Genomic DNA, 27,869 nt, shown 5'->3' on the forward strand with positions numbered 1-27,869 from the left:
CACATTTTACATTATGTGTGTCTGATTTTTTGTCATTTAGTGTCACCAGCAGCACACTGTAAATAACTATTAGTGAATGTCTATCTAAACGTGGATAATGTAGTGTTTGACTGTATAGAAGAAATGCTTGTAGTTATGTCAATAAAAGTCATAACAACTAAATCCAGATCCCACAACACTCATTGAAAGAACATTAAGGCATAAACTCCCTTACCTTGATGTGTTACCAACACAGGAACTAATCAAATGATCAACAAAAACACTATTTTATAATAGTTTTTGACAGATAAAGCCACATTGTACAAAACAGCAGCAACACAACAAGCATTAAAAATCACGAGGCTGATAAAGTCACAAGTGTTCTAGTGTCTTCAAAAAACATTCAACAGGTCGCAGATAACACCATGATTTTTAGTGCACAAGCAAGACCAATATCAATATTTATTCTGAGTGTTATGCTGAGTTATCACATCTCCTTTGTAAACTGGCCACAGCTTATTGGGCAAGCCACATCATCATCGTACTTGGAAAACACAACATTTCCCCAGCGGATGAACATTTTAAAAGGTTTGAGAACTTCTCATCATTAAATCCTATGTCCTTTAATATTGGATATTGAATCTTCATGATTACAGTAAAACAATGACTGGGGCTTAACAGATTTTACCTCCTGAAGCTTACATATTGATAATATCTTGCTCTTTTCACTCATTGAAAAATGTTTGCCCAGTTGCATTTTTTTAAACTCACAATTGAACCGCCATGTCCTTGTTTAATACTAATAAAAAAAATCCAGGCAGTAGAAAGCCACTGAGTGGGAGATGACTCAAGAAATTATAGCAATGTTTAACCCTCCATTTTCTTTGCTTTGCTTTCCATCTGGTGACATTTAAGAGATGTATTTCCATTTTGCTCTTTAATATCAGAAGCGAATAAATATCTGCACCTACAGGCATGCATGCAGCACATAGGTGCTTAGCAGTACATGATGTAGGTACTGAATTCCCACACCCACGGGCCTTCACCTGACATTTACTGGCTTCTTCCTGGAGACTGCTGCGTCCCGTGCAGGATAAAGCCTTTTGTCCCTGAGTTTCCACTCTCACAGGCAGAAAATGCATCTGCAATAACTATTGATTGAAGGAGAGAGAGAGCGAGAGAGAGAGAGAGAGAGAGAGAGAGAATGCCACCGTGCCTCCTCAAATTGCATGTGGTAGTATTGTTTTTGTGCGTGTGAATGTGTCCGTGCGCTCGCTGCTGTATGAGTGCTTGACCACACGTGGTCATGCGTATTTGTGTACTATTTGCATTTGTTTGGCTCGGGGGGGGGGGGACAATCTCGGCTGATGCGAGACCTTTCACTGACTGCAGCTAAAAGGACAAAACAGATCATCCTTGCGCTCGCGGCGTTTCTGTTGATTTCACACCATAATGCAAATGCAAAATTAACAAGCATCTTTGTGAAGTTCAGCTACGACTAATAATAGAGATGAAATTGTGATGGGCTTGGTCTGCCTAGTAACAGTTGCATTTTTCACTGCGATTCATAACCCACATGAAGGGTGAGCTGAGTGCTGGTGCTTGTGTGTGTTCTCATTCATTTCAGGTGGGGCTGCCTCTCTTTTGTGTCATCCGGGCGCTTTGAGGGCTCTTCCTCTCCAAGGACTTGAGTTAAATAGCTTTCTTTGTGTTATAGCATCCTTTAGAGGTGACTCTCACTGTTCATTTTGTTGATTTTTTTCTGTATTTTTTCTTGAGTCACTATGACAGAATTCAAGAAATAAATAAGGCGGGCTAAAATAAAACACCACATGTTGGTGAGCGAGCACAGCGATACCAGCATGGTATCTTGAAAACCAACACAGTGAATGTTTCACCCTGCTGAATGCTGCCCTGAAGGAAACATCATACCCTTGAAAATTTGGGTGACCTAGTTGCTCTAGTTAGCAAGGCTCGCGTTCACACGCGGAGGTGCATGTTGCTGTATCTGCTGGAGGGCTGTGAGTTCCTGCTAGATTTAAAAGGACGTGCAATGCTGCGGCTGTGTTTTGTCAGATGAAAGCAAGAGTACTCGTATCCTTTCAGATCCACTGTGAGCACGATGCAGACCCACATCTGATTTTTAACAATTTTTTGTGCTTTTATATTCATGTATATGAGCGTGTGCTCATTTTGTATTTATTTATTCAGTCATTTACTCGTGTTGTCATCGATACATTCAATTTTTGTGTTTTCTCACATGTGAGGAAGCGAGGTTTGAATCCCAATTGCAACATGAAGGAAATGTACATACATACATACACACATACATCCATACATACATACATACATACATACATGTTTTTTATGTTTAACATTGTGTTATTTTCATTATATGATACAATTCAAAGCATATAAAGAAAATTGTTTACAATTTGTAGAAGCAAAACTATCAACAAGAAAGTGTACCATTGTTAATATATTGCTTTTGCTGTGTCGAAATTAAATCTTTAATATTGTTGGAATTCTTGGTTTACTGACTTAGGTACCACCCCAAGGAATATTCAATTCTGAATCTACAATCCTACCTCTTCCCCAGCAATGTGATATAAATATAGCTTATAAAACGTAAACTTGTATCATGAATGAGTTCAAGCCATTTGGTTTGTGAAGTTGCTGACATTTCAGAGCGCGTACTTGTACTGCGCTCATTGCCGTACCTTCATCTCTAAGAGGTGAGAAAAAAATGTTAGAAAGGTGCATTCGGCTTTGAGGGAGGCTGCTGGGGGCACTGCACTCCTCATGGTTCTCCATTTATTCACAGACAAAAGGCCAAGGAACAACACTGATGATCCACTCTGTCCTGTATTAATCAGCGGGCGTGTTTATGTCCATGCCTGCCTGCATATCGGCAAGTGTGTGTCTATAAGTGTGAGGCTGAAACACTTATTTCAATTATTCGTTGTCTAATATCTAACAATGTGTGCAAAGATTGACCTTCATGTACTGTATCTGGGCTTTGTGTGTGTTCCTACAATGTGTTTATTGATGCTTGTATTCCTTCATGTGATGTGTTGCATTAGCGTGTACTGTGTGTGTGTGTGTGTGTGTGTGTGTGTGTGTGTGTGTGTGTGTGTGTGTGTGTGTGTGTGTGTGTGTGTGTGTGTGTGTGTGTGTGTGTGTGTGTGTGTGTGTGTGTGTGTGTGTGTGTGTGTGTGTGTGTGTGTGTGTGTGTGTGTGTGTGTGTGTGTGTGTGTTCTCTCCTTGCTATTTATTCTGTGTGAGACCTTGTTTACTGTGCTCTTTCTAAATGTCAGCACTGTCAGTCAGACCCTCCAATAAGCCCCGGTCCGTGCTGTTGGGCCCTCCTCTTGTTTATCTCTGCAGACAGGTGGACTCTGAGAGTGTGACCCACACACACACACACGCACACACACACACACAAACACACTCGTCCATCCATTCATTCATCCATTTACTTGCTCCTCTTTTCATCCCTCTTCTCCTGCTCTCCATCCTTTTGCGATCTCAGCCTTGTTCAGTGATTGTGTGCGGTGAGGGACTTTATCATGTGCAGCAGCCTCCTTCTTGTATCTCATAATTTTAGCAATGCCTGTGAGGTGGGAGGCAGGTGCTCGGAAAACACACACAAAATGGGAGTGTATTTTTGCATTTTTAACAGTAATACTGATGTGTGGCATTTGGTTTTGGTAAATACTCCCCCACTGCAACCTTCAAAGTGGTAAACGGGCTTTCAAATTACGGCAATGCAACTTTTGAGGCTTTTTAAGAAGTATAATTTCATTAATCCACTTAAAATGTACATTTTAATTTTCCAAAATACAAAAGACAGAACCTGCTGTGGCATGGTACATCTGGATGATTTTGTAGAAACAGTCGGCATGCAAAATCAACCAAACTCCGAAAACCAAAGTACTTTTATACATTGTCTCTGAACATAAAGGCACAGTGCAAGCAGCTGCATATACTATCAGCAGGGGCTACTACCATAAACGACTTGACAGTATATTTCCATATGCGTCGTACTAAGAATTGAATTCAAAAGAGTACGGACATATGATGTTTTTCTGGAAAATGTATTTTGAGATGTTTATGTCTATGTGTGCATGTTGCATGGCCCGTGGCGTTGTCTCCACTCCTCTGCGCCGGTGGTGTTCCCCTCACATGATTGTAGAATAAAATATATCAGCTCTGTCACTCACACCCTGCCTGCCACAAAAGCAATTTTTCAGCCTGGCAGTCAGAATCATTCCATTATGGATCATGTAGTATATAGTTATGGTAACCTGGGGAAAGCCTGTATGTTTCAAACTTGAGGTTTTTTTTTTGTTTGTTCATGTTTTTGCTGTGCTCAACAAAGGCAGGGAAACACTTTTGTGTACTTTTATTTTGTGTACTTGAAGAATTTTGACGGACCTGAGATTACAATTGTTGATTCATATCTTAGCGGCTGTAACTCAGCAGGGAAGGCTTCTGAGACTTTGTACTTCGCTCTCGAGTGTTGCCTAAAGTTATTGTTTGAAATTACAAACATGTAAAAGTTAATTAATTTGAATCTGATCCCTGAACTTCCTCCTTCAGTGTGTCTGTAATATGAGCAGTACCTCACTCTACATTGATACGAAGACGGCACTGATTGTTCTTCCTCATGATTGATCATTTTGAAAACATGTTGACTTTCTGCATGAATCCTGTTAGATTACACATTTTTGACATATTTTCCCAGAATCTCAGTTTGAAACAATTCATCTGTGGTTTATGTTTTCATCCAACTCATGAAACAGCACCTGCTGACAAACAATTGCCATTTTACTCAGCGACATCAGTAATGACTGACTACAATTATCATTTTCATCACAGAGGGTAAAAGTCCTGTTAATCCTTAGACTACTGAAATGTTATATGAAAGTGAATCCATTTTAGACAGACCCAACCTGAAACCCTCAGAGGTTCTTGATGTTCAGGATCGAGTGAGATGGGATGCCAACTTATTTATCTGATTCATAGCAGATGGCCTAAAAGCAAAACATTTTCTATTTGATGAAGGTTTTGTTGTTGCCATCCATTCCCCGTTGAGCGCTTCTTGTCATCATTCCCAAATGATTTGCTGAAAGGGGGCGATCAATAGGACCATAGATATCATATGAGCCCATCAGTTAAGGTCCACATATTACATGAGCAGGAGATTATAGTAATTGGTGTTTATACAAGTTACTGAAAATTGTGCTTGATTACAGTTCCTAGTTGGGCTGCAGAATGAATTCTCAATTTATTGTCATCGCAACATTAACGTGCACAAAATCCAAATTGAAAAAGACTCAATGAGCTGAGATATAATATGCCTCCATACACTGTGTGTCTATGCTCAGCGTCTCATCGGAAGAAATCCAGTCGGGGGGGGGGGGCTTCTTAGTTACCTCTTTGTAAAGTAGTGGAGTTAATTACTGAAAGAAGTCAGTTTACCTTAGGATTTTAAGGAACATATTTTGATGATTAAAACATATACATATTTAACTCTCAACAGTTCGTTTTGGTTGTGAATGTCAATGGTCATTCACACCCAGGACTATATATAACTATGGCGACTTTATATAACTATGGTGGTCTCCACAGTTGAAAGCTTTAGTTTGAATAGCTCAATAATGTGCATTTAACTGTATTGTTGTAGTGTTTAGTCAGTCTGTTATTGATTGATTCACTCTGCAAGTTCAACAGAAGATATAGCACTTAAATGGAAGCCAAACAGTGGAGGATGGACATTATTTTGGTCATTTTGAAATAATCAGTTGATAATTATATTCCACTATTTTCAACTGTAAGCATCCCACAGCACGTGCCCGTGGGAAACAGCTTTCAGCAAGTATGCAGCACTTAATAGAACTTCATTTCCTGAAAGAAACAGATTTATTGAGATATTGACAAGGAGGAAACAGCTGAAATGTGACAAAGACACACACAGGAGCAGACCAGTGACCACCTGTGATGTGAACGCAGGCTATTCAGGCACAGATGTTACTGACAGTGCGACATCTTTGGTGTTGCTGTCTGAAGGACTGAATTCATTCAGATTGATCATTAAAAAAAGTTCTGCTCCATTTGAACAAAAGTTTGGTGGTAAAGCAAATATTAAGACTGACTCAAAGCTTGAAATCCCAAAACGTACAGCTTGCTCAGTGATGGACTGGCGAGACAGCAACTCCACAGTTGTTCTCATGCATCACGTACAGAGTGTAATGGTAAATGTTCTCTATTTAACTGTTTTGTTATATTATTGTAATGATGGCTTACTATAGTGTCGCTTGCAAAATGTTTACATTACAGTAATACATTGCTTCATAACTAGATTTTTATTGTCAATTTAAGGCTTCATTGCTGTGTGTTCACCGAAGTTGCGTAATTCCCCTAAACATTAATAATCTTGACTGATATGGGGACAGAATCAGCAGGGGGTCAGTGAAGGCCTGAATGTCTTAGTTTTATTCAGGAGACTCTCTGAAGCAGCCTCATCTCTTCACTCAATGCTTCAAGTCACTCTGTCATTGAGGGATGGAATAAATCCTTCCTTCATTTTGTATCAATTCAAAATCTTTCATGGATGTTCAACAGGGTCAAGATCTGGTAACCGTTTTGTTATCATCAAACTCTTCAGGTACCCTTCTCATCCTGTAGATGAGAGCACTGTCATCCTGGATTCCAGTTCGCTCCCATCTGGCTTGAAATAGTCTCATGAAAGGATGAAGGTGATAGTTCAGAACAAGTTCAGATTGAATTAACAGACCCTTGTCTTTGATCGGACAAGAACACGATTTTAGTCCCCCTCACTATATGCATCAAGCATGCAGATTTTATTTGGGGTCATCAACGTTAGGCAACTTTATCCCGGCTGTCTTCAAGTGAAAAGTGACTAATACAACGACAAACAGTCAAGAGAATCAATTCACTTTCTTTGTATGTTGCACATGCAATGACAATAAAGGCATTTTGTTGAGAATATTCATTAAAATCATGTCCCCTCACTGTAACACCAGACTGCTAACCACTGCTCCATCATTTGAATATTAGTTCATTCACATTGAGGAGAGACAGTTCTATAGAAAAACAAATAAGGGATTTTGGAAGTCAGACGTCCTTGAACACATCACCATGGTGAGCATTCAAAATGGTCTCTGCCTGCAAGTGTCTGAGCACTTCCTGATAATAAAACTTTGATAAATAGAAAAGGACAAGACAACTTTTGGAGGGTATCTAGTTCAGCCAAAATCTTTCAGTTTTGTTCAAGCCCGCACTCATTTGTGTCCTCAAAGAAAATAAAGTGACACTATCTGAACAAGACAAAACTGATGCCCAAGTGTGACCTTCTTACAGTTGTGTGTGTAATAACTTAGCATTGGGTTTTGTTTGTGTTACATTAGTCTTTTTTATTTTAACTTTTGTTCTCCTTTTTATGCTTGTTTGGTTGCACTACAGAGCTTTCGGTTTTTCCTTGCCATGTGTACATCTGCACTTGTAATGAGTTGCCCTGTATAGACGAATGGTGGACAGTTAATTTGGTGATGATAGGAGCAACATCTGAACATGTATATTGGCATTCCAAATTGTATTTAAATACTTTTAAATAAAGTATTCAAATGCCTGCATGGAGTTTTTTCAGTGAGACTGTGTCCTCAAGCTGAAAACAAGTGATTTTTTTTATGATCATGTATTATTATACCACTTGAATTACTTCTGTATCACACTCTTTTTTTTTACTTGTTATTGTTGTCCTAAACAAGAAATTAGATTGTGTTACACAGCACCGAGTTACATAACTGTAGAGTTAGTGCTGCGATGAAACAGTTGAGGAAATTTGGTAGGAAGGGATGATTTATTCATAAAGAGGCTGTTCACATTGGTTCGTGGCACAACTGATGTTTTATTTATCTGCAGATCGCATGAAGGCGACTTTTGATCATACATGCAAGCACACTCGCTAACAGAAACCAGCAACTTGCACACACACGCACACACTCCCGCTGGAGTGTCACACTTTGTACACAGACAAAGACACCGTCCCCTCAGAGACGCAGTTATATTCTGTCAAATCAGTTACACATATGTTTCCAGATGCAGAAGGGGGATTTAGCTGTAATCAAACTGTGACAGTGAATGCATTTACTTTGCTGTAACTGTGAATTACAAACCAAGCCAAGGGGTCACATGGGAAATCTGCCTGGACCCGCTCAAACTGACAGGTCGAGTGGAAAGATGTGCACCGCGATGTGTAGGGGCTTATCAGTCAAGCCCCAAGTTCCCTGAAATGTGAGTTTAAAAAAAGGAGGAACATAATAAGAGGTTTTTCTTCTTGTAATCGTCCGACTATAGGGGTGGATGAAAGACAGCAAGAGAGAGGAGGGGAAGTGAGATGACTAAAGTCTCTCTCAGCTCGGCTGTACTGTTTGGAGTGCAGAAGATGCTGCCATGGCAACCGCAAAGAGACGCAGTTTTTCTTTTCTTTTCTTTTCTTTTTTTTTTCAGAGCAGTGCAGCTTCCCATCAAGTGCCTTTGATGTGTGAAATTGCACTGGGACACACATACATGTCACCTTTTTGTGCTATTAAACAGCCAGATTTAATGCTCCATGAGTCCGTCCATGTCTGCGTGCATGCGTGTTGATGGTATTGATTTTCAGCGAGCAGATGAGATGTATCTGTGTTTGGAGTCCTGATTTTCTTGCCGGAGTGACTAAGAGGCTTTGCGTATGTGTGTGGGTGTGGAGCGAGCGCTCTCACAGCCTGCCAGCACTGACTTCTCTCAGGTTACGTGAGGGTAGGACAGCATCCATGATATCATTCAGCAGACACGTGTACATCGGCAGATATGACAATCAGTTGTATCTGAACTGCATCGATCCCTCGGTTCTGACTCTCAGTTCTGTCCACTTGTGTGCATTCAGAGAGTGCCATAAAGATGACGTGTAACTTCACTGCCTCCTGGATTGAACAATAAACAAAGCATTTTTAAATGTAAAAGCTCCTGTCAGAATTTTCCATAGTGTCGTTGAATGTAATTACCAGCTTGTGGTGTGCTTGCTTCAGGGTGGTGTCATTATCATAATATTCTCTTTTCAACTCAACGGCATGGTAATCCTGACCTTTACAGGGATGGAGCGAGGGGGAGTTGCTTTAATAAATCATTATTTTTTGCTCCGTGCTTAGAGCCTGCGTATTAGTGAGGCCTTGGAGATGAAAGCACACCGAATTATACAATTTAATAATCGTGAGACTCTGCAAACAATAGCATGAGCAAACAAAAGCAAAACATTAAATAAAATAAAAAAGTACAAGCCCACAACTTTTTGCAACAATGTTACCCATCACATGTTCCCCTCCCAAACACCTTCATTTAGACATTTTGAGACAAAAACAAACACTTACCACCTCAATGCATTGAACCAGTGCACAAGTGCATCTGCAACAAGAAAGTGTCTGTTACTTCCTGTGTCCTGATGTGCACTGAAAGCATTGTGTGCGGCACATCAAACCAATTCTGCACTTCAGCTTTGAGCTTCGTTTTCCAGAGCTGTGGCAGAGGACCAGAGCTGCCCCTTATGCATGGGATTTCAGGAACCATAGTGGCCTATATGGAGGCAGAATTAAACATAAAAAGGTAATTACAATTATAAATACTTTATTCTGGTTAATTATCCCAACTCGCCCATATTGCTATGCATATTTTTACCCACCCGTGTTTGCTTCTGTGGAGACTATGGGAAATCAGGGGCTTAATAAAACTTTTATCAACTCATAACATTTACAAGCAGCAAAGGCATACTCGAAGAAATGCTAATTAACAAAAGTCCCTTGATGTAAGTCAGCAAACTGAAAGGGCCGTTAAACCAGCAGAGATGTATGGACAATTTAATTTAAGCCTCGCTGATGCACAGCCCCAAATAGTGCGCAGAATAATTATACTTTAGTTGTGATTTCATCGAAATGTGATGAAGCAGCAGCAGCCCGTCATCTTCTGCCTGCATTACAAATGCATTGGATGATTCACCTCAATTAGTGCTGCCTGTTTATAAACCTTCGGTTCCCCCACGAGAAAATACAAATGGGGTGTACGCACACACAATTAAAGTATACACTTATAGAATTGCTGATAGAGTGACCTCCGGCTTCGTTATTATTTTAAAAATACTTTGATTTTGGAGAAATAACTTTGTTGAAGGCCAAAGCTGCATGCACAGTTTTTCTTCTTGTTTTGTTTATTTGTGAATGCTCTCGATACAAATATTACCCTATCGTGTGATTTTATATTTTCATACTTCTGTCATTGTTTTTCTTGTCCTTGGGGCTGCGTTTACATAAGGTCATTTCCACCAATTTGTCACAGCAGGAGCCAATGAGTCAGAATAAATTTGCTGACACTTTAGATTCTGTTTTTATTTTGTGTTGATCATCTCTTTCAATGTATGTTAACTCTATCTGGAGGCATTAATGCTTTTATGGATGAAGTTTCCTCACAGGCTCCATTTTCCTACTCCTACATTTTGTCTTCTACATTGGCTGGCACAAAATAAATAATGTCTCCAGACATATTGGGAGTGGCGGGTGGTGGTGCCCACTCATTTAGAACATACAGCTGTCTGGATCATTTTTATTAGGGGGAAGAAAAAAAAAGCATTGTAGCAGAAAACTCCTTTTCTATCCATGATTTGTCTTAGAATCACACCATAATTAGAGGCCATTTTCTTTCTCGTTTAAACCTCTGTAATTCCTAATCCATTGTAATGTGGCCATTACTGCCTCATTTTTTACACTCGCTAAAGTCATTAGTCATTGCTAATTACCATATCGAAAAGAAGAGGCCAGCCAGGGGAATTCTAATGAGAGTTTAGCACTACAGCAGATTCCCGGGGAGCTGTGGGTGGAGATCATATAGCTCCAGATCTGAGATGGTCCAATGCACATTGTTTCCCGCCCCTGACTCTCTGCTTTGCATTCCTGGCAAAATGAGTCAAACACTGGAATATTAGGTACATTTTTCATCTGCTCCTTCTGGATGGATACATGCTAATGTGTGAGGTCACGTTCTTGACCAAGCATCTGCCCACATCGAGGAGAGTAGCGATAATTCTCCTGCATGCGAGTGCCAAGTCTGAAGGATTACTGGGTTTCATACACCTGCAAAGTTGAACTCAGGGGTGCAAAAACCCACCTAGATAATGAAACACCAGCTCAGCGTCCTTGTAGCCGGCACACAAACTTTTCCCTCAAGCCAAGTGACAATTCTTTGTTGAATGCCAGACATCCTCATTTCTGATAGATTTAATAATGAATTATACTCTGTGGTTTCTATATATGTAGCTTCCAGTTGTCATGCCTTTTGCACACATGATTTTGCACTATAAATTATGTTAAAATATATATTTTTTAACAATTACATTACATTAGATCCTTTAAAAAAAAAAAAAAAAATATGTGTTCTAAGAAAATGTATTAGTTACACCATGAGCAGCATGGTGGTTTTTTGGCTTTCAGGTGCATCAACAGGTCCAGGGTGTACCTTACCTTCAGTGACTGTCAAGTTGGATAAAGTATCATATAAGATGCATACCTATTCCTTTATATATCAATATATATATTGAGAAGGTATGCTAGACAACAGTGACATGCAGTGAGTTTCATGGCTGGTGAGGCACGGACTCCTCTGGAGTCAGATTTACAATTGTAAGAACTGAAGAGAGCATCTTATTTCACTATTCATCCAACAGCATGCGAGTGGTAATGCTTCATATCCCATCAGCATTCCTCTTTCAATTACACCAACACAAACATACACACAGGAACATATTTGTCCTCCAAAGAAAGTGTCTTTTATGCTTGTGGCCAAGCAATTCATATTTACTGTAAACAAATGAAAGTATAGAGATGTGTGCAGCACAGATTAAATTTTGAGCTTCAGTAAAAAATTCTGTTATTATTCAAACTTTAAATTCTGGTGATTTAATCAATTTTAATAAAGGTTGTCTATCAAAATGATAAGAAAAAAAATTATTTTAGGCCAAAAGTTTAGTTATCCCATACTTGGGTTTTTTTTTACTTACTCCTATCTCATTAAAAAAAAATGTCTCAATGGAGATTATGACCAAAATTCAGTTCACCTATGCCCCCTTGAGGTGAGGCTGGGTACCTGCGTGCCTCACGCAGCGTTTATTGTACGATGAGCAAGAACAATTCTCTCACACATACATTAAATAGATGACACGGGCTGTAGAGAGTCATGCTGTATAACAAATATTTCTGCAAAGTTCATGTTGGCGATATGCTGAAGAACAGACACAGGCGGCGTCATGTGACCCAGTTTGTATTGGATCGCACAGTCAGACATGAGGCACAGGTCTCCAGTGCCTCACCTGGATCTGATTGGCAAATACTCAAACTCTGCGATTTTTGCTTAATAAAATGTCAAAAATGTGTAGTCATACTGAAAAAGCATCTTTAACACAAATCAGTGGAAAATATTAATATTTATTTTATGTATGTTTTTCTTTTTCTTTTTTTTTCTTTTTTCATGATGGCAGGTGAGGCACTGCCTTCCCTGACCGCACGTCACTGCTGGACAAGCCCCAGTGATGACCACCTCAAATGTTGACCAAATATTGACATGACATAGTAGATCTGAATTCTGGATTCACACCGGAGACTGATGCTTGTGGCAAAAAAAAAAGATTGAGAAAGTATTATTTCTGTTTTCTTGCTGAAAGGTTAATCTGAGGTATCCCTGTGACCTTGTTTCAGAACATGCTGAAATCTCAGCATTCCTGATTTGAGAGCTGCAGCTGTCTTTGATTGCATGACATCCCTCCCCTCTGTCCCCCCAGAAACCCCAAAAAAACGCACTGCTTTAAAAGAAATACACTGCTGACTAAAGCCAGTTTGACATTTATTTGGTGTTAACATATGCATATTTAATACGCAATTCAAATTTGTGAAAATGCTTTTCAACCAAGCTTAAAATAACTGCTCTCTCCTGCGTTTTTTTATTTCCAAGATTTAAATCAATGATGATGTGGAACAGAGAGAACTACATAAAGCCTGTGTTTTTGAATGTGTTCACTCGTGTCACTGCTACGATTGCTGTGTTGTTGCTGTCCATTAGTTTAGTGTGAAAACTGGCATCGGCGCACCGAACAACCCGACCAAGTCCATTCGAAAACAGGTCTCTGAGCACTTGAAAAGGCTTCGTGGTTCTGTCTGATTAAAGTCTGATGGGTGGGAGTGTGAGTGCAGATGACCGAAGAGCTGTACGCAGCGCAAACATCAAACGTGACAGAATTTAGCAAGGCTGTATCCTCCTCAAGTTTATCATAATAAATGTGCATAACGGAGGAATTGCTGTTTTGATATCTTGATTTTATGAACTGATGATGAGATCTCAGCTGGTTAATATCCATACACATTACTGTGCAGGTGAGAAGGGAACCGGACCAGAGTGCAAACACGTTCTAAAAGTTTATATTTTGCAATGATGTCCTTGTTTGTTATCAGACTGTTCACTGCAGCTCTCGTGTGTTATGCATATATGCTGCGATTATTTCTCACTCTGGAGCGCAAGAGTTGCTGCTCCCATTCACATCTGTTTTCTTCACAATGCAATAAAAGGAGGCAGAGTGAATAATTGATTAATCATTGCCTTAACAAGACTATGAAATTATGGTGCTCCTTGGAAGATTTCCCATACTGTAATAAGACAGCGTAGTTAATACTTCACCGAGGCACCGAGGTTGGCTGCTGTGCAATAATGCATGAGGAGCGGAAAGTAGGCTCAAAAGGAAGGCAGTTCAAAAGGAAACAAACAGAGACAAACAGGTCTGTGTTTGCCAGTTGCTCTGCTCCACGAGGGAGGAGGGCTGCTGCAGGAGCCCCAACAAACACCCACACACCCACATACACACATTCTCCTCATCCCAGCAGTCACACAGCAAACGGTGACCCCGTTGTTCACTTCCACAAAGTCACACAAACACGCAAGCACACAGTCCTTAGAAGCACATGCACGTCGGTATGAGTGCGTGCATACTTGAATGCATCAGTGTCTGCGCCAAGGTGCGAGCTATTGTTGTCTTGGCCCAACAAACCCCTGTCAGCCTCCGCCTCCCCAGCACGGGAGGAGACAGGCGAGGAGCATGGTGGAGACGTACAGCAGGTGGAAAAGGGAAAAAGAACAGAGGAGGAGGAGGAGGAGAGGGGAAGAAAAAAGGGATACTGAAAGGAAGGGATTAGACAGCTGTTTACTGCCATCTCTGGAGGCCAGGAGCAGTCAAAGCTTAGGAGTTTGTCTGCCTCTGGTGGTACTATCCAGTTTACTTTTCATCTCCGCCATTTCTCTCTGCTTCTCCCTCGACTGTATCACTGATTTCCTTTACCCCCAAACGCAGCTTTTTTTGCTCCTCCTTTTTCATAGAAAACTCTTTTTTTTCCTCACCAATATCAGACTGCCTAATGATTTCGAGAGAGTTTTACACTAATAACTGAGCTTGAGCCTGCGATAGCTATTGCAACTCTCAGAAAAGAACCTAATTTTAACTGGAAAGTGTAAATGAATCTGTGGTTGCCAGAAAGTCAGAAATTCAGGTTGAAAAAAATTCAAATAAAAAAAAAAAGATCAAACGTAAAACACTTTATGGTGTTTTGCTTTCATAAGATCTAAAAATCATATGCATACTAGATTTTGTGATCAGTGGAGTATTATTGCGAGTCAACTTGGATGTGTGTTTAATTGATTTAGGGTTTGCTTTTTTACATTAGACCCTGGAAATTGGACTTCGAATTTTGTTGTACTTGTACAATGAGACTGAAAACATTCTCTTCCATTCAGAGGATTTATTGCAAAGTTCAGCTTCTCTGTGATGTGCGCGCAGCAACGAAGGTCAACAAAGGCTTTGCAAGTCAATTTGCATTTGATCAAACTCTGAAATGAAATTTTTGGTTGAATGCATAATGTATTTTTAGCTCTCTCTCTCTCTCTCTCTCTCTCTCTCTCTCTCTCTCTCTCTCTCTCTCTCTCTCTCTCTCTCTCTCTCTCTCCCTTTGTAGTTTGCATGTTCTCACAATGTGGGTTTTCTTAGTATTCCAGTTTTCTCTTGCACTTCAAAGATATGATAATGATATAAATTTGTTTCACAAAATTGCCAATATTTGTGCATGTTTGTTTGTGTCCTTAGTTTGTGAGATAAAGCCGGTGCAGAATATGAATCAATGCACTGAGGCCCTGACACATAATAAAGTGAGTCTGAAAGAAAAAGAAAACTCACAAGCTTAGTCAACAGTTTGCATGTCCCCTAATGAGCCACTGATTGCTGGCAGTGCGGCCCAGCCAACATTTAACTACCTTCATGAAATATATCTCTGTGGTTACGTATTCCCTGCACGTTGTAGATGTCTTCCTGATCTGATACCTGACTCAAATGGACGTGTTGTAATCAAGCTCTGCAGCAACCTGATAATAATCCCTTCATTTGATACCGTGCTATTTTCTATCCGACAGCCCATTATTTCTAACTGCAATAAATGCCCCACCAGGTAAAAAGTGAATCTTTGTGGACTGCTGATGAGTCATGTTTGATTAATTCAATTATATTGTGAAGATAAATTAATATCAACAATAGAAAAAAATAATCTCACAGAATCACTCATAAATCCATCTTCTGTTTATTTCACTGAGGATCACAAGGAACTGGAGGCAGGGTGCACACGACAAAGAATATACACACACCAACTAGCAATTACAGTTGCTATTTAACCTCGAACATGTACTTTAAGACAATGGGGTGAAATCCGAGTACCCATTAAAAAACAATTAAAACAGTAAAAACACACATAACATGTAAACTCCATCGAGAAAGGCCCACATGATCAACAAGATTTGAATCTTTCATTTGTTCTTAAAACAGTTTTAATATTAGTTATGTCCTGTTTCTGTTGTTATTTTTTTAGAGAGTATGCACAAGTCCTTTTAATCTTTTCTAAATGCCCACATATTTTTGATTTTAGCCATTTTTGATAATTCACGTAGGTTCAGTACAAACTGCCTTGAAAAGCACAGATGTCATGGAGGGAAACCTGAAAGGTGCTTGGTGGAAAGAAGAAGGTCAGAGCGTCAACAAGTGTGGATTTTGTTTTTTGTTGTTGCAGAGAGAATCAACCACTTGCCTGTGAGCAATTTTCTGCAATACTGAATATTCACTGAGGAGAAGCATGTTGCTTTTTTCCCCCTCTGCTCAGTCAAAGCTTAACCTCACCCACATTCATCTGAGCAATGATCAGTGAAAGAGTCAAAACACCACACACACACACACACGCACACACACTCACATACACCCCGCAGACAGCTCTGCGCTCCCCCGGTTGATTTTCAAAGGCTCTGCATCCATTCTATTTGCTGTTCGCTCTCTCCGTGGCTGCTCTTTCATCATCCACCCGTCATCTGAAAAGCATCTTAAATGATTATGTTTTGGCTTCTCCTTTTATTTTTCCCCCCCCTTCTCTCCATACTTAATCTCGCCTTCATGTTCATGCACCATTTGGCTTGACGATACAAAGGTGAATCATAAAAGCCTTTTTTGTTTGAGATTTGTGTCATTTTCGTTGCGTAAGCTGAGCCACTCGGTGGCTCTGTGCTTGTCGGGGAACCGATATGTAGAGCAACATGATTTCTGCTGTTGCTGTTCGAGCTGGCTTCTCCTGGGGTGAAGAGACGTTCACAGAGGAAAGACAGGAATTTTGACTCAGGGGATTTTCGCCTGCAGTTGATTTTTTAAAAATATATGTATTTGTTTTTTTCTGGAAGTGCAATTAGAGCGCTGTTAAGTGTCCTCTCTTTATTAATCCCCAACAATTAATGCAAATGGTTCCATGAAACGTATTGGCATCTTTCTTAAAGTGAGATTAATACATCAGGCAGGAAACTGAGTGATCCTTTGTGGTCCCGGTTATCTTTCCTTAGCAGATTGGACTAAGCTCTCCAAGCCTGGTGGAATGAGGACTGAGTGAGTGTGATGCAATGTAGGTCATGTGGATGGTTTTAACATTGCAAGGTTTTTAGATTGCTCTCCTTGATTGTACATTAAATTAAGCATGAAGAAATAAGCCTAATGCTATTTGTTTCTCCAGGCCCTCCACTGAAGTATAATTGATTCTGCCTGGGTTTGTTGTGTGCATGCCTATTATTGACCAGCCAACAACATCCTGTCCTTCTGTTTTTAGCTCCCTGTCAGGCCGCATTGTCGGAGGCGTGTGGTGGTTCTTCACTCTCATCATCATCTCCTCCTATACTGCCAACCTGGCTGCTTTCCTGACCGTGGAGAGGATGGTGTCCCCTATAGAGAGCGCCGAGGATTTGGCAAAGCAGACGGAGATCGCCTATGGAACGCTGGATGCTGGCTCCACCAAAGAGTTCTTCAAGGTGAGCAAGACAGAGTTACATATTTGCTCGACTTATAACTGTTTGGGCAAACTTCTGTGACAAATCTGTTGCATTTCCCGGGCCTGCGTCAGAGCAAGAAGCCACTTGTGTGGTGCCACTGAAAACTGGCAGGGGTAAATACAACTCAGTGAACAATCACATGAATACCAGTGAGATGAGATTAGGAACAGCAACGCTGGATTACATACATGCTTCACTCGAGGCAAGTGGCACAGAAAACTACTACTAAGAAGTGCAGACATTGAATTGTTTTTTTTTCTTTTTTTCTTTTAATTACTGTTGATGGCAGAGCTTTGCATTTATCAGTTGATTAGTTAAATGACATCTGGTTTTGCCATAATTGCCGTTATTTGTGTTTAGATCTTCCAGCTTCTTACTGCAATTTATTGTTTGAAGAATATGTTGCATGCAAGTGCTCACAATAGTAAATAGTTTTCACTTATATTGTGCCTTTTCAACTGTTCGAGCCATCCCAAAGCACTTTACATTGTTAACCACATTCACAGCCATGCAAGGCACCCAATCCATCCATTTGGAGCAGTTTGGGATTAAGTGTCTTGCTCAAGGAGCATATGGACAGGAGTATTCAGATGATGCTTTTGCATGCATTAACACATAGTAATTTGTTGGACTGCAATTACATTACATTACAGCAAGTAAATCTGAATTTTCCTTTCAGTCAAACACCCTTCATTGTGTTATTTTCCAAGTTTGTTCTTCCACATGTGTGTTTGCACCCAATTTTAAACTTTTTTATGAGCACATCAGGCCCACTCAGTCCATTACAGAGTTAAAAAGCTGCCGATCAGTGAAATATGTGGCTGGAGAGCGAGAGTTTTAAATCAAATATGTGAATGTTGAGTTGGTAGCTCTGCATCGTGTCAGTTTTTGTGCACAGATGTAACTGAGCTCGCTTGCTGGTAACGGGTCTCCATAGTGTTTCAGTTAAAAGCTGAAAGGGAGCAAACGAAGCATCTTTCCCTGACAGAGGAATGCAGGCAGGGACCTGGAGAGCTTCAGAGCGAAGCACTCCAGCACAACACTTTACCAGCATCAGCACAGAAATGACTAACAGCACCATTATCGTTATATAACGGGCTTGAATGTCTACTTTAAGGCTACGAAGAGGCGTCTTAATTTAGCATCAAACCTAATTTCCTTACTCTTGTTTTATTAATCACATTTTATTCAAAGAGTGTCTGAGAAATTTAATTTTCATTCAATGTCAGCATATTACAAAGATAGCCTTTTTTTTGTATTATGAATCGGGACAAAGGGGTGTTATTACCAGATAATTTTCAACTTAAATTTTCTAAACTATTGAGTTGGATGTGCAAAGAAAGTGAAATTTTGCATTTCAGTCGTCACTTTTCTCAAAAGAGACTCATTGAACTTCATGTTTCTTCACATTAATCGCTGCCTCCAGAGGTAGAAAACCAGATTATATCTTGTTGAGTTTTCTTGCTAAGAGCAGGGTAGGTGGTGACATTAGTCACTTGCTTCATCAATTACATTTCTGAATGCGAAAGCGAAAGCTTCATCAATTACATTTCTATGTATCGGGGGTCTTTAAAAGTAACCAGGTGAGAGTGCCTGCTGCTTTTCTCTCTCTCTCTTTCTTTTGTTGAACAGAACTCTGAGCAGGCATACAAGTGACTCACTGCACCATTTGTTGTCACAAAGTGGCATTAAGAGACAGGCCATCAGAAAGCTGTTGGTTTCTTATCTTGAATAGAAATGAGCACATGAAGGTGGTAAATGCAACACAATACACTTACATCTTTGAGATGATATTATGATGATATTATGAATGGCCTCCTCTACCATCCCTACAAACCTTTTTATTTTAATAGGGCCTCACATTATATTGCAAATGTATGGTCACTCTGATGTCAACATTTGAAATATACATGTAACAAAACAACTGACTGAACTGAAATCCATGATTGTTTCCATGCGTTGTATGCTCTGCATGTCAATATATTTCACCAATCAGATGAAGACCCGAACTCCTATTTTTATCTCAACATGACTTCATACTTGAACAACAGGCTGGAATTCAGAAGCACAAAAGCACAAAGATCGAGGGAATAGTACTGAAAACAAAAACTATTCTGCACCAAACATGTTGCCATGGGGATTTTGTGTTTTATGTTTAATGTCATGCAGTCCTAGTTTTGTTACTCTTTAACTTCATGATTAAATATGTATTTAATCAAATCCTATCTTTTTCTCTGCTCTCCTGTTCCCTCTGTTGTGAACATTTGGGGCTACCAGAGGTCGAAGATTGCTGTGTTTGAGAAAATGTGGTCCTACATGAAGTCTGCGGACCCGTTTGTGTTCGTCCGGACGACAGACGAGGGCGTAATGAGAGTCAGGAAGTCCAAGGGCAAGTATGCCTACCTGCTGGAGTCTACAATGAACGAATACATCGAACAGAGGAAACCTTGTGACACTATGAAGGTGGGAGGGAACCTGGACTCTAAAGGGTATGGAATTGCCACACCGAAGGGCTCCCCTCTCAGGTAAAGCCCTGCTCCTGCAAAGCGGGTGGATAAAAGCCCCTACAGGGGCTTTTATTGGAGCTTGTGTGTGAGAATCATCTTCCATCCTCTTTATTTATACATAGACCTTATGCTCACATATATTCTTGGACCAATTCATTTCTCTTTTTCATGAGATTTCATGCATTTGTATTCAGGTGTGCATTTTTCTTTCTCTCCATAAGAAAACATAATTTCACGGTTGTGTTCATACATGTAGAAGACATGCACATGGCTTTCACTGCCATCCTTTTTTGTTTCCTTTGCAAACGTTGCAAAAACATTCATGACATCATGAAATCAGTTTTGACCATTCAAAGCCATGTTGAATTTGTTTATGCAGCCAATTCATAGCTGACTTGTGAGCACTAGCAGAAGTGTAAGAGATGCTTCTTTAAGCTCTGATTGAAGAGAGCAGTCCTGCCTTGTAATCACATTCTGAAGCATTTGTGCTCCAGTTTTATGCAGTCTTCTTCAAAATTGAAGCATCCCCCAAAACACATAGCAACAACCAATACAAAATGATAATGTGCATCTCATAGACCATCAGAGCCCCTGAAGTGGCCTTTTTAGTCTTTAAACGATCCATTGCACATGGCTACTCTCCCACTAAAGCCAGGGCTCACACCATGTGATGTCAGTAGAGTTGAACACGTATTTACCACGTTTGATGTGATAATTGACGTAATGAACGATAATTCATTCTGGATGTACTTCAGCCCTTGATGTCCAAGAGCAGCAGCTGTCATTTCACATCACATTAACACCTTAACCAACTTCCCATTTATATTTCTCTTGCAACTACAGAGAGTACAGAAGCGGGTGGCATCTAAGGCTTTTATTATAATAATAGGCCTAATTTATTTTAATGAAGGGAGCCATATGGGCGGATCTCATTGGAACTCGCTGTGGATTCATTCAGATCCAGATTGGTCGACGACCAGAGGTCAGGATAATGACAAGTGATGTTTTAGTGACATACTCTTGTTTTAAATTACAAATTGCATTGCATACATCAAACATGCTGCATTAATGATTCAGTTCCAGCAGCACACACAATCCACTCACAAGTCATGTCATTCAATTGGTCCAGACCTACAACAGCTGAGGATGGCCCCCGTTATCTCCCTCTCTTTGAGTTAATTATTAACTGGATGATGTGTAGTTATTTTCAGTATGCCACCGTGGTCATTCACAGATGCCCCGATACGGAGTTTCATTAGCAGATAACAAACATTCATGATTGGATGAGTACTGCTTAAGCATGCCAATCAGAAAGATTCTAACTTCTTTCTTTCTTTTTTTTTTTTATTTTCCAATCATGTCAAAAGAAAATTTCCAATTATGCTCACCAAGACGTCGGCATGTGTGAATGACCCGTTATTTTAAAGAGCCGACTTCAATCATACCTGCAATGCATTGTTAATGAATCTGCTTGAACAGGGTATAGAATATTAGTACTGTGTTGATAAGAGATCTGATACCAGTGCTCTCTCAGCCATTCATTATTCACCAATCTCAGGGGTGAATTTGTTCTTTCATATATAGGCTGTTATGCATGATGCAGTGCAGGTCTGATTGTAGCGTGCTGGTGAAATAACTATTTGTTTTACAGGAATGTCTTCACTGAGCATGCTTTGCTTTGTATAACATTTTCTACGAGTTTTTATTGTACTTGCTTCACTTCTACATGTACTATTTGTCGAACACCTCCATATATTTATCTGGCAAATGTCCCCATCCCACTAACATTCAGTAACTTCTCTTAGCTGCATTTGCTCACCACAACCTAACCGGCCAAACTAACTGATGCCCCACTAGTAACCAGAACATCCATACTTTGAATTCTTTCTCGGAGTAAAAGAAAGAAGTCTGAGGTTTTACCGGCCCCGAGCAAATCCGTGTTCCCTACGGCTGCGTTGTACACTTGAGGTTTGGGACAGAGACTCTTCTGCGTCTACCGGCAAGAGAGAGGTAGAATATTACTACACCAAATCATCGCACTCCGCAGAAGAATTGACACTGATTCGAGGGAAACAGACAGTCTGGCACAGGCTGTAATCTTCACTTCGCTTATGTAAATTCTGATTGCAGATTCTGCCTTTCTGTGATTTGGAGATGGATAGAATCTTTGTCCTCAGCCGGCCAGCTCGAGGGAATACACACTCACCAGAAAGAGCGAGAGCTATCAGCGAGGAGATGGTTTGGGTGGCTCCAGCTATAGATGGTCACCAAATTTCCTTTCAGCTTGTTTAATAACTGAACTTGTTGTTCATTTCCCTGATAGTTCTAAATTAAACAGTACAAGCTTCTATTCCCAAAGATATTGAACGTATTGATTGCTTTGTTACAATAGCAATCTATAATGTGGTGCAGCTGAAAGGAAATTACCACCTGTGTACAGACTTAAGCATCCAAAGCATCGCCATTCATTTCAATTGTTCTCCCTCCTTCTGATGTACCTGCTCGGTAAAACCTGGCACTACTACTGTACGGGGTCTCAGCATTTCAGCCCATTGCAAGTATACAACTAACACGTGCATCTGAAAGCAGTACTCCTGCCTCATATCAGTAGCTACGTGCAGGAGTGTCAGTGTTGTCATGATCACCACCACCATACAAGTATATTTGTCCCATAGACTGTCTCCTAATTGCTATCATTTTATATTATCTTCAAGAAACCCAGTAAACCTGGCAGTGTTAAAACTGAACGAGCAGGGCCTCTTGGACAAATTGAAAAACAAGTGGTGGTACGACAAGGGAGAATGCGGCAGCGGGGGCGGGGACTCCAAGGTCAGAGCCAGTTTGATAAACCCTGCGGGTAACCCACTACCACCGGGAGTGGGGGCGGGCCAGGGATAGGGGGTAACCGGCAGTTCCCCGCGCTGCACCGCCGCTCCGGCAGCACTTAATCTCTCCGTGGTTCGAGGAAAGAGCAAAGCAAAAGTGCCAAAGGGGGGTGGTGATTATTTGGCCTGCAGGGGAGGAAATTGAACACCACAGAGAGGGGACTTTTTGTATCATGTCTGCAGCTTTACAAATGAACAGAGGTAGTTGGAATTTGATCTATGATTGCTAATTACACCAGTTAGACCCCTTGTGGCTGGTGATATTACAAGACCACCACTTCCAATTTGGGGCTATAGTCAAATTCAAGGCGATTTGTTTTGTCTAATTTTGCCTTTTCACACAATAAAAGGCCATTGATGTTGCATAAAGGAGGGTTAGCAGTGTGTGCCGGTTACCCAAAGTGATATAGTAATACACATCTACTGTCCTAGGGAGCAAGCCAAAAGAGATAGATGGAGTATTAATGCATATCACTTTTGACTCTTTCATTTCTAATGGTTTCTATGCTATTTATTGTGAGTGTGTTTGTATATGGTGTGTGTGTGTGTGATATGGGTCAGTTTGTGTGCAATTTGCTTTTAATCAAGCTCAAGCATATAAATGTGTGTATGTATTTGCTGCTGTGTGTTTCTGATTTAATAACATAAAATAACATGGTATATAATATGTTATTTATGTTATTTCCTTATGGTTGGAAGAATCCCAGTAAACCTAGCGGTGTTGAAACTCAATGAGCAAGCCGTCTTAGACAAACTGAAAAACAAATGGTGGTACGATAAAGGGGAGTGTGGCAGCAAGGACTCCGGAAGAAAGGTTAGTCTCCACCCCCAAACCCCGTCACCTCACAGCACCTCCCAGCATTACCCCGCCCCAATCCTGAACCAGCCCCGAGTCCAGCCCTCAGCCTCTATCACACCGAGCGATGCTCCCCATGTGGCTCTGGCAGTACCACCATATTGGCCTGAATATAAGACGACGGTTTAAAGATAAACACTTTCATCTAAAAAAATGTTTAAAAAAATGTATATTGGAAAAGTTCACAGAATTCAAGCTCCCATATATTTAAAATCTATCACACATTAAATTAATCTTTTTTAAATATATGGATATATCATCGTTTTTCCTTTATTAATCACAGTCGTCATTAAAAAGAGTTTCAAATTTTTTCTATTCATGTTGAAGTAGTGGTCTTAGCAATAAACGTAAAATTGGTAAATATTAAATACAACAAAATTGCCAAAGAATCTAATCCTGAAAAATTATGATAAATATCTTTTTTAAAGCCAATTTAATATGACTAATGCATTAATTCTTAATGAGCAGATGTTCAGGTCTGTTTTTGTAAAAATCAGTTTTATAGTCCATAAAGGTGAATTTTAACAGACACGCTGAAGTCTTGTTTTTTTTGTGTGCCTTCAGAGAAAACTGTTTGCATTGTGTTGTAGTGCAGAAGCAGATTAGATCTCACACCATATGAATAGTCATTTTCTGCATTCCCGCAAGAAACTTTCTTACACAAAATAAATCCATTCGTGAGATAATTGTCAATCACTGCTAATAGTTCTGCTGGAAGGGACTTTGATTTTATCGCTCATCATCAAAGATGCAGTCGTATTGTGGTGAGAGGCAGTGTGAGTGAGGGAGGGCCAGTACAACATAATTACTGTTTGGGGGGGGGGGGAAGTCCCCAGAATGGGTCCCACTTCCCCGAATACAGCTTTTTATGTGTTGTGAGTTGTTGGTATTCTTCTGTGTTTGTTTCTTTTCCTAGTTTTAAATGTTTTACTTTGAAATAGTTCTACTAAAGTTTTGGTTTCACTCTGATAATACTTTACTGGGCTTATGCAATGACGGCCTCTCATGTCATGGGATCAAAAACAAGATCCTGTTCCCCTAAAATGAAGTGATCCCACATTTTTTTACATGTGACTCCCACACACGGTGTCTTATATTTGGGCCAGTACTCTGGTGGTGCTCTGGTGTCTGTTTCTTCTCACTGAAGAGCTTGTGTTGTCAGAGATTTGCTATTCATTAACAGTGTGTAAATAAATACTGTGTGGCAGGTTCCTTTGGATCGTTACCATGAGTTGTTGCACATACATAGGCTACAGTTCCAATCGAGGTGGAATAAAGCCTCCCCAAATATATTATCCGACCCTTTAAACACACGCACGCAGACACACAAATAACAAGTGTTATGATAACCTTGGGTTTGTACTGTAGATTAATTATTAATCACTCTCAAAGTGGTTTGTTAGAACACGACTCACGCCTGAGGAAAAGAATAAATAACTGAATGAAGTGAGGGAGACAGATGAAGGCATGAAGCCCTTTTCCTCTCTTTGAACTCTTCAAACATGTCGATCTCTCCGTCCTGCCCCCTGGCCCCTGATCATAACCCCACCCGAGTGCATGTATGGATGCAAACTCTGTCAACTGCTCTAACAACTCCAACTTCTAATCAAGTATGCCACCCTATGTGCATGCTTCCTGTCATTTATCCACTTTACAAATATAAATCCCGTCCAGGGAAAGCTTTAGTTTTGAAGGTTCTCATACCTCAGTGTGCTGTTCCTGTCGATCCGGCAGACATGTCAAACCATGTGCTATGAAGTGCTCGGTCTCTGGGGGACAGATCGTAAAACACTTTGTATATGAATCCTCACAGCAAGAAAATTCATTTCAACAGATATTTTTTAGAAAACCACTAAATATACACTCGCAGTAAGTTATAATGTAATATAACTTTCAGCATCAAATCACCCATTCTTTTTAATGAGATGGTTTTTGTTTTTTTTTACTATTTTCTCTACTTTCCAGCGCTTGATATTTCAAAGCATTTTTATCCTCCCAGTCAAAAATCTCACAAACTTTCTTAAACAACTCCATCTACCAACTCTCAGCAGTTTACAGTGAGAAGGTATAAAGCACTTCTTCACTTTGTTCTTTTTGTTTTGTTTTACATTGTTTTTCTGTGACTGGAATATTTTTAATGTACTTCTTAGAATTTGGTGACTACAAACCAGCATGATTTAAACCAGGGAAGAATCAGCTTCTTCATTGCACATAGTTTGACACACCTGCCCTGCTATCAACACGATTTTTAGATTAATTATTGATATCTAGTAATAGGATATATGGATATAATATACTTCATAATAAATATAAGGAGACACATTAAGCGTTGCCCATCCTCACATAACTACAACTATTTATATTGTATAGACTCAAGACTCCAATTCATAGCTATTATTTGGTTAATATAATGTACATTTTTAATAATTCCATCACACAAAGCACCATGAAAAGTGCCACTGAGATTGAGACAATTAACCAAATATATGAAGCAGTGTCAAACTAAACACTTGTTAGTGCTGCTGCATGAATGCATGGGTTGTGCAGTGTCTATGTACTTAATCTGTACTAAATCTGGCTGATAAACAGCACAAGTATTTTTAGACTTCGTAAGAATTTTGTGTCAAATGGTTCCTGTGACCACATTGCGAAAGGATTATTTTAGCTCATCGTCAGTTTTCAGTGTATGAGGCCTGTCCCATAGAGTTACTTCAGTAAGGTTTAAAATTTGAAATTAGTAATAGTTGATTACATATTTTTTCAAGGTTCCTCCAGGTTATTTACACTTCTGCATCACTTGTGTGTGCTGCTTTACATGTGGGATGACAATGTTAATTTGTCAGTTATTTGCTTATTTTTGAAGGGTGGACTCCTATTTTCACATTAATTCATATATGGAAGTGAGAATTCCAAGTTCTATGAATGCTTTAATAGGTTTAAAATAAAAAAAAACCAAAACAAGCTTGGCACATTACCGGTACCTTTACCAACAAATCATGGAAAAGCAGTTTCTGACTTCAGCTGAAACACCTCTCAGCTTGCAACTTGTCGATGGAAGTCAATCGTGTCCAGTTTGCACAATGTGAACAGTTAGGGCGACTACTTCCTGAAATCACTTCCTGATCTTGAAATGCGTGTAGAAAACAAGGAAGTGACTTGTCTCCTCCAGTGAAGTGGGGAAAAAAAAGATTCATGAATAAATTCAAGAGAAAATAGCATTAAAATATTTCATTAACATTCCCCACGTTGATAGAGAGGAGCGCCGCGCCGAGCATGGTTTGTTAAATTATCAAAATGACTTTAACCAAAAATGTAGTTTGAATAAATCACCGGGAGCTAATTTTCCCTCTGTAGACTTATCTTGCTTTTTTTTTTGGTTGTTGCTCTTAAGAGGCAGATCACAGTCATCACGGCTCAGACAGAATACTTTTTTTTTCTATTTTATTTTAAAGATGGTGCCATCAGGTCACAACGTTGCCACATAGCCTGCTTCTGCATTTATAGAACCATTCAACAACTCTATTTATTATTCACTGAAAGCTCCTCATTGCAATATGAAATCTGATTGTATTTGAACACGAGCTGTTCTTCAGACTTTGTAGGAAACTCAGTGGGACATATTGTAAAAACATCCAGAGAAAATACATTTTGAATTGCAAAGTATTGATATGAAATTTTTGAGGGGCACTAATAAGCCTTCAGTCCTCTGGATCAGAGCACCGGTTTCTACTGTGACTCAACATCCTTCTAAAACACTTTTTTTTCAAGCAAGTTTTATTGCACATCTTTAAAATTGTATGAATAATTTGCTTATTTTTCTTCTAAAGTTACATCATTGCCTTAATGCGTTTTTTTTATATATTATTATTCTGTTCTCTGATCCCATACAAATGTTAATCATTATGGTTTATGGATGAATTGTAAGCCCCGTAGAGAAACTTCAGATTTGGTCCGCATCATTAGGCATCAAATTCTGCTTTCGCTATTTTTCTGGGATCAGAAAGGAGGAGATAAATCCAAAGATATGCAGCTTATGCTTTAAATCCAGCTTTGTGAGACAGGCCTCTGAAACTATTGTTAATACTTTTTAATTGTGTGTATTTTTCTGGGGTCTTGTAATCTTGTCTACCCTGTACTTGTGTGACTTTGTGTACC

General features: G+C 39.8%; 1 protein-coding gene across 1 annotated transcript in view; it reads left to right on the forward strand.

Annotated features, from left to right (window-relative positions):
- The window catches only part of gria1a (glutamate receptor, ionotropic, AMPA 1a), a gene marked incomplete at both ends in the record, with an annotated part of 60,258 nt that overhangs the window by 30,848 nt on the left and 1,541 nt on the right, over positions 1 to 27,869 (forward strand). The window contains 3 exons of the mRNA XM_080501760.1: positions 17,247 to 17,445; positions 19,744 to 19,991; positions 22,688 to 22,802. Of these exons, the coding sequence (XP_080357886.1) occupies positions 17,247 to 17,445; positions 19,744 to 19,991; positions 22,688 to 22,802 (562 nt within the window). The remainder of the gene's footprint in view (positions 1 to 17,246; positions 17,446 to 19,743; positions 19,992 to 22,687; positions 22,803 to 27,869) is intronic.

Source organism: Blennius ocellaris, assembly GCF_963422515.1.
Source record: "Blennius ocellaris genome assembly, chromosome: 9".
Classification (NCBI taxonomy): domain Eukaryota; kingdom Metazoa; phylum Chordata; class Actinopteri; order Blenniiformes; family Blenniidae; genus Blennius; species Blennius ocellaris.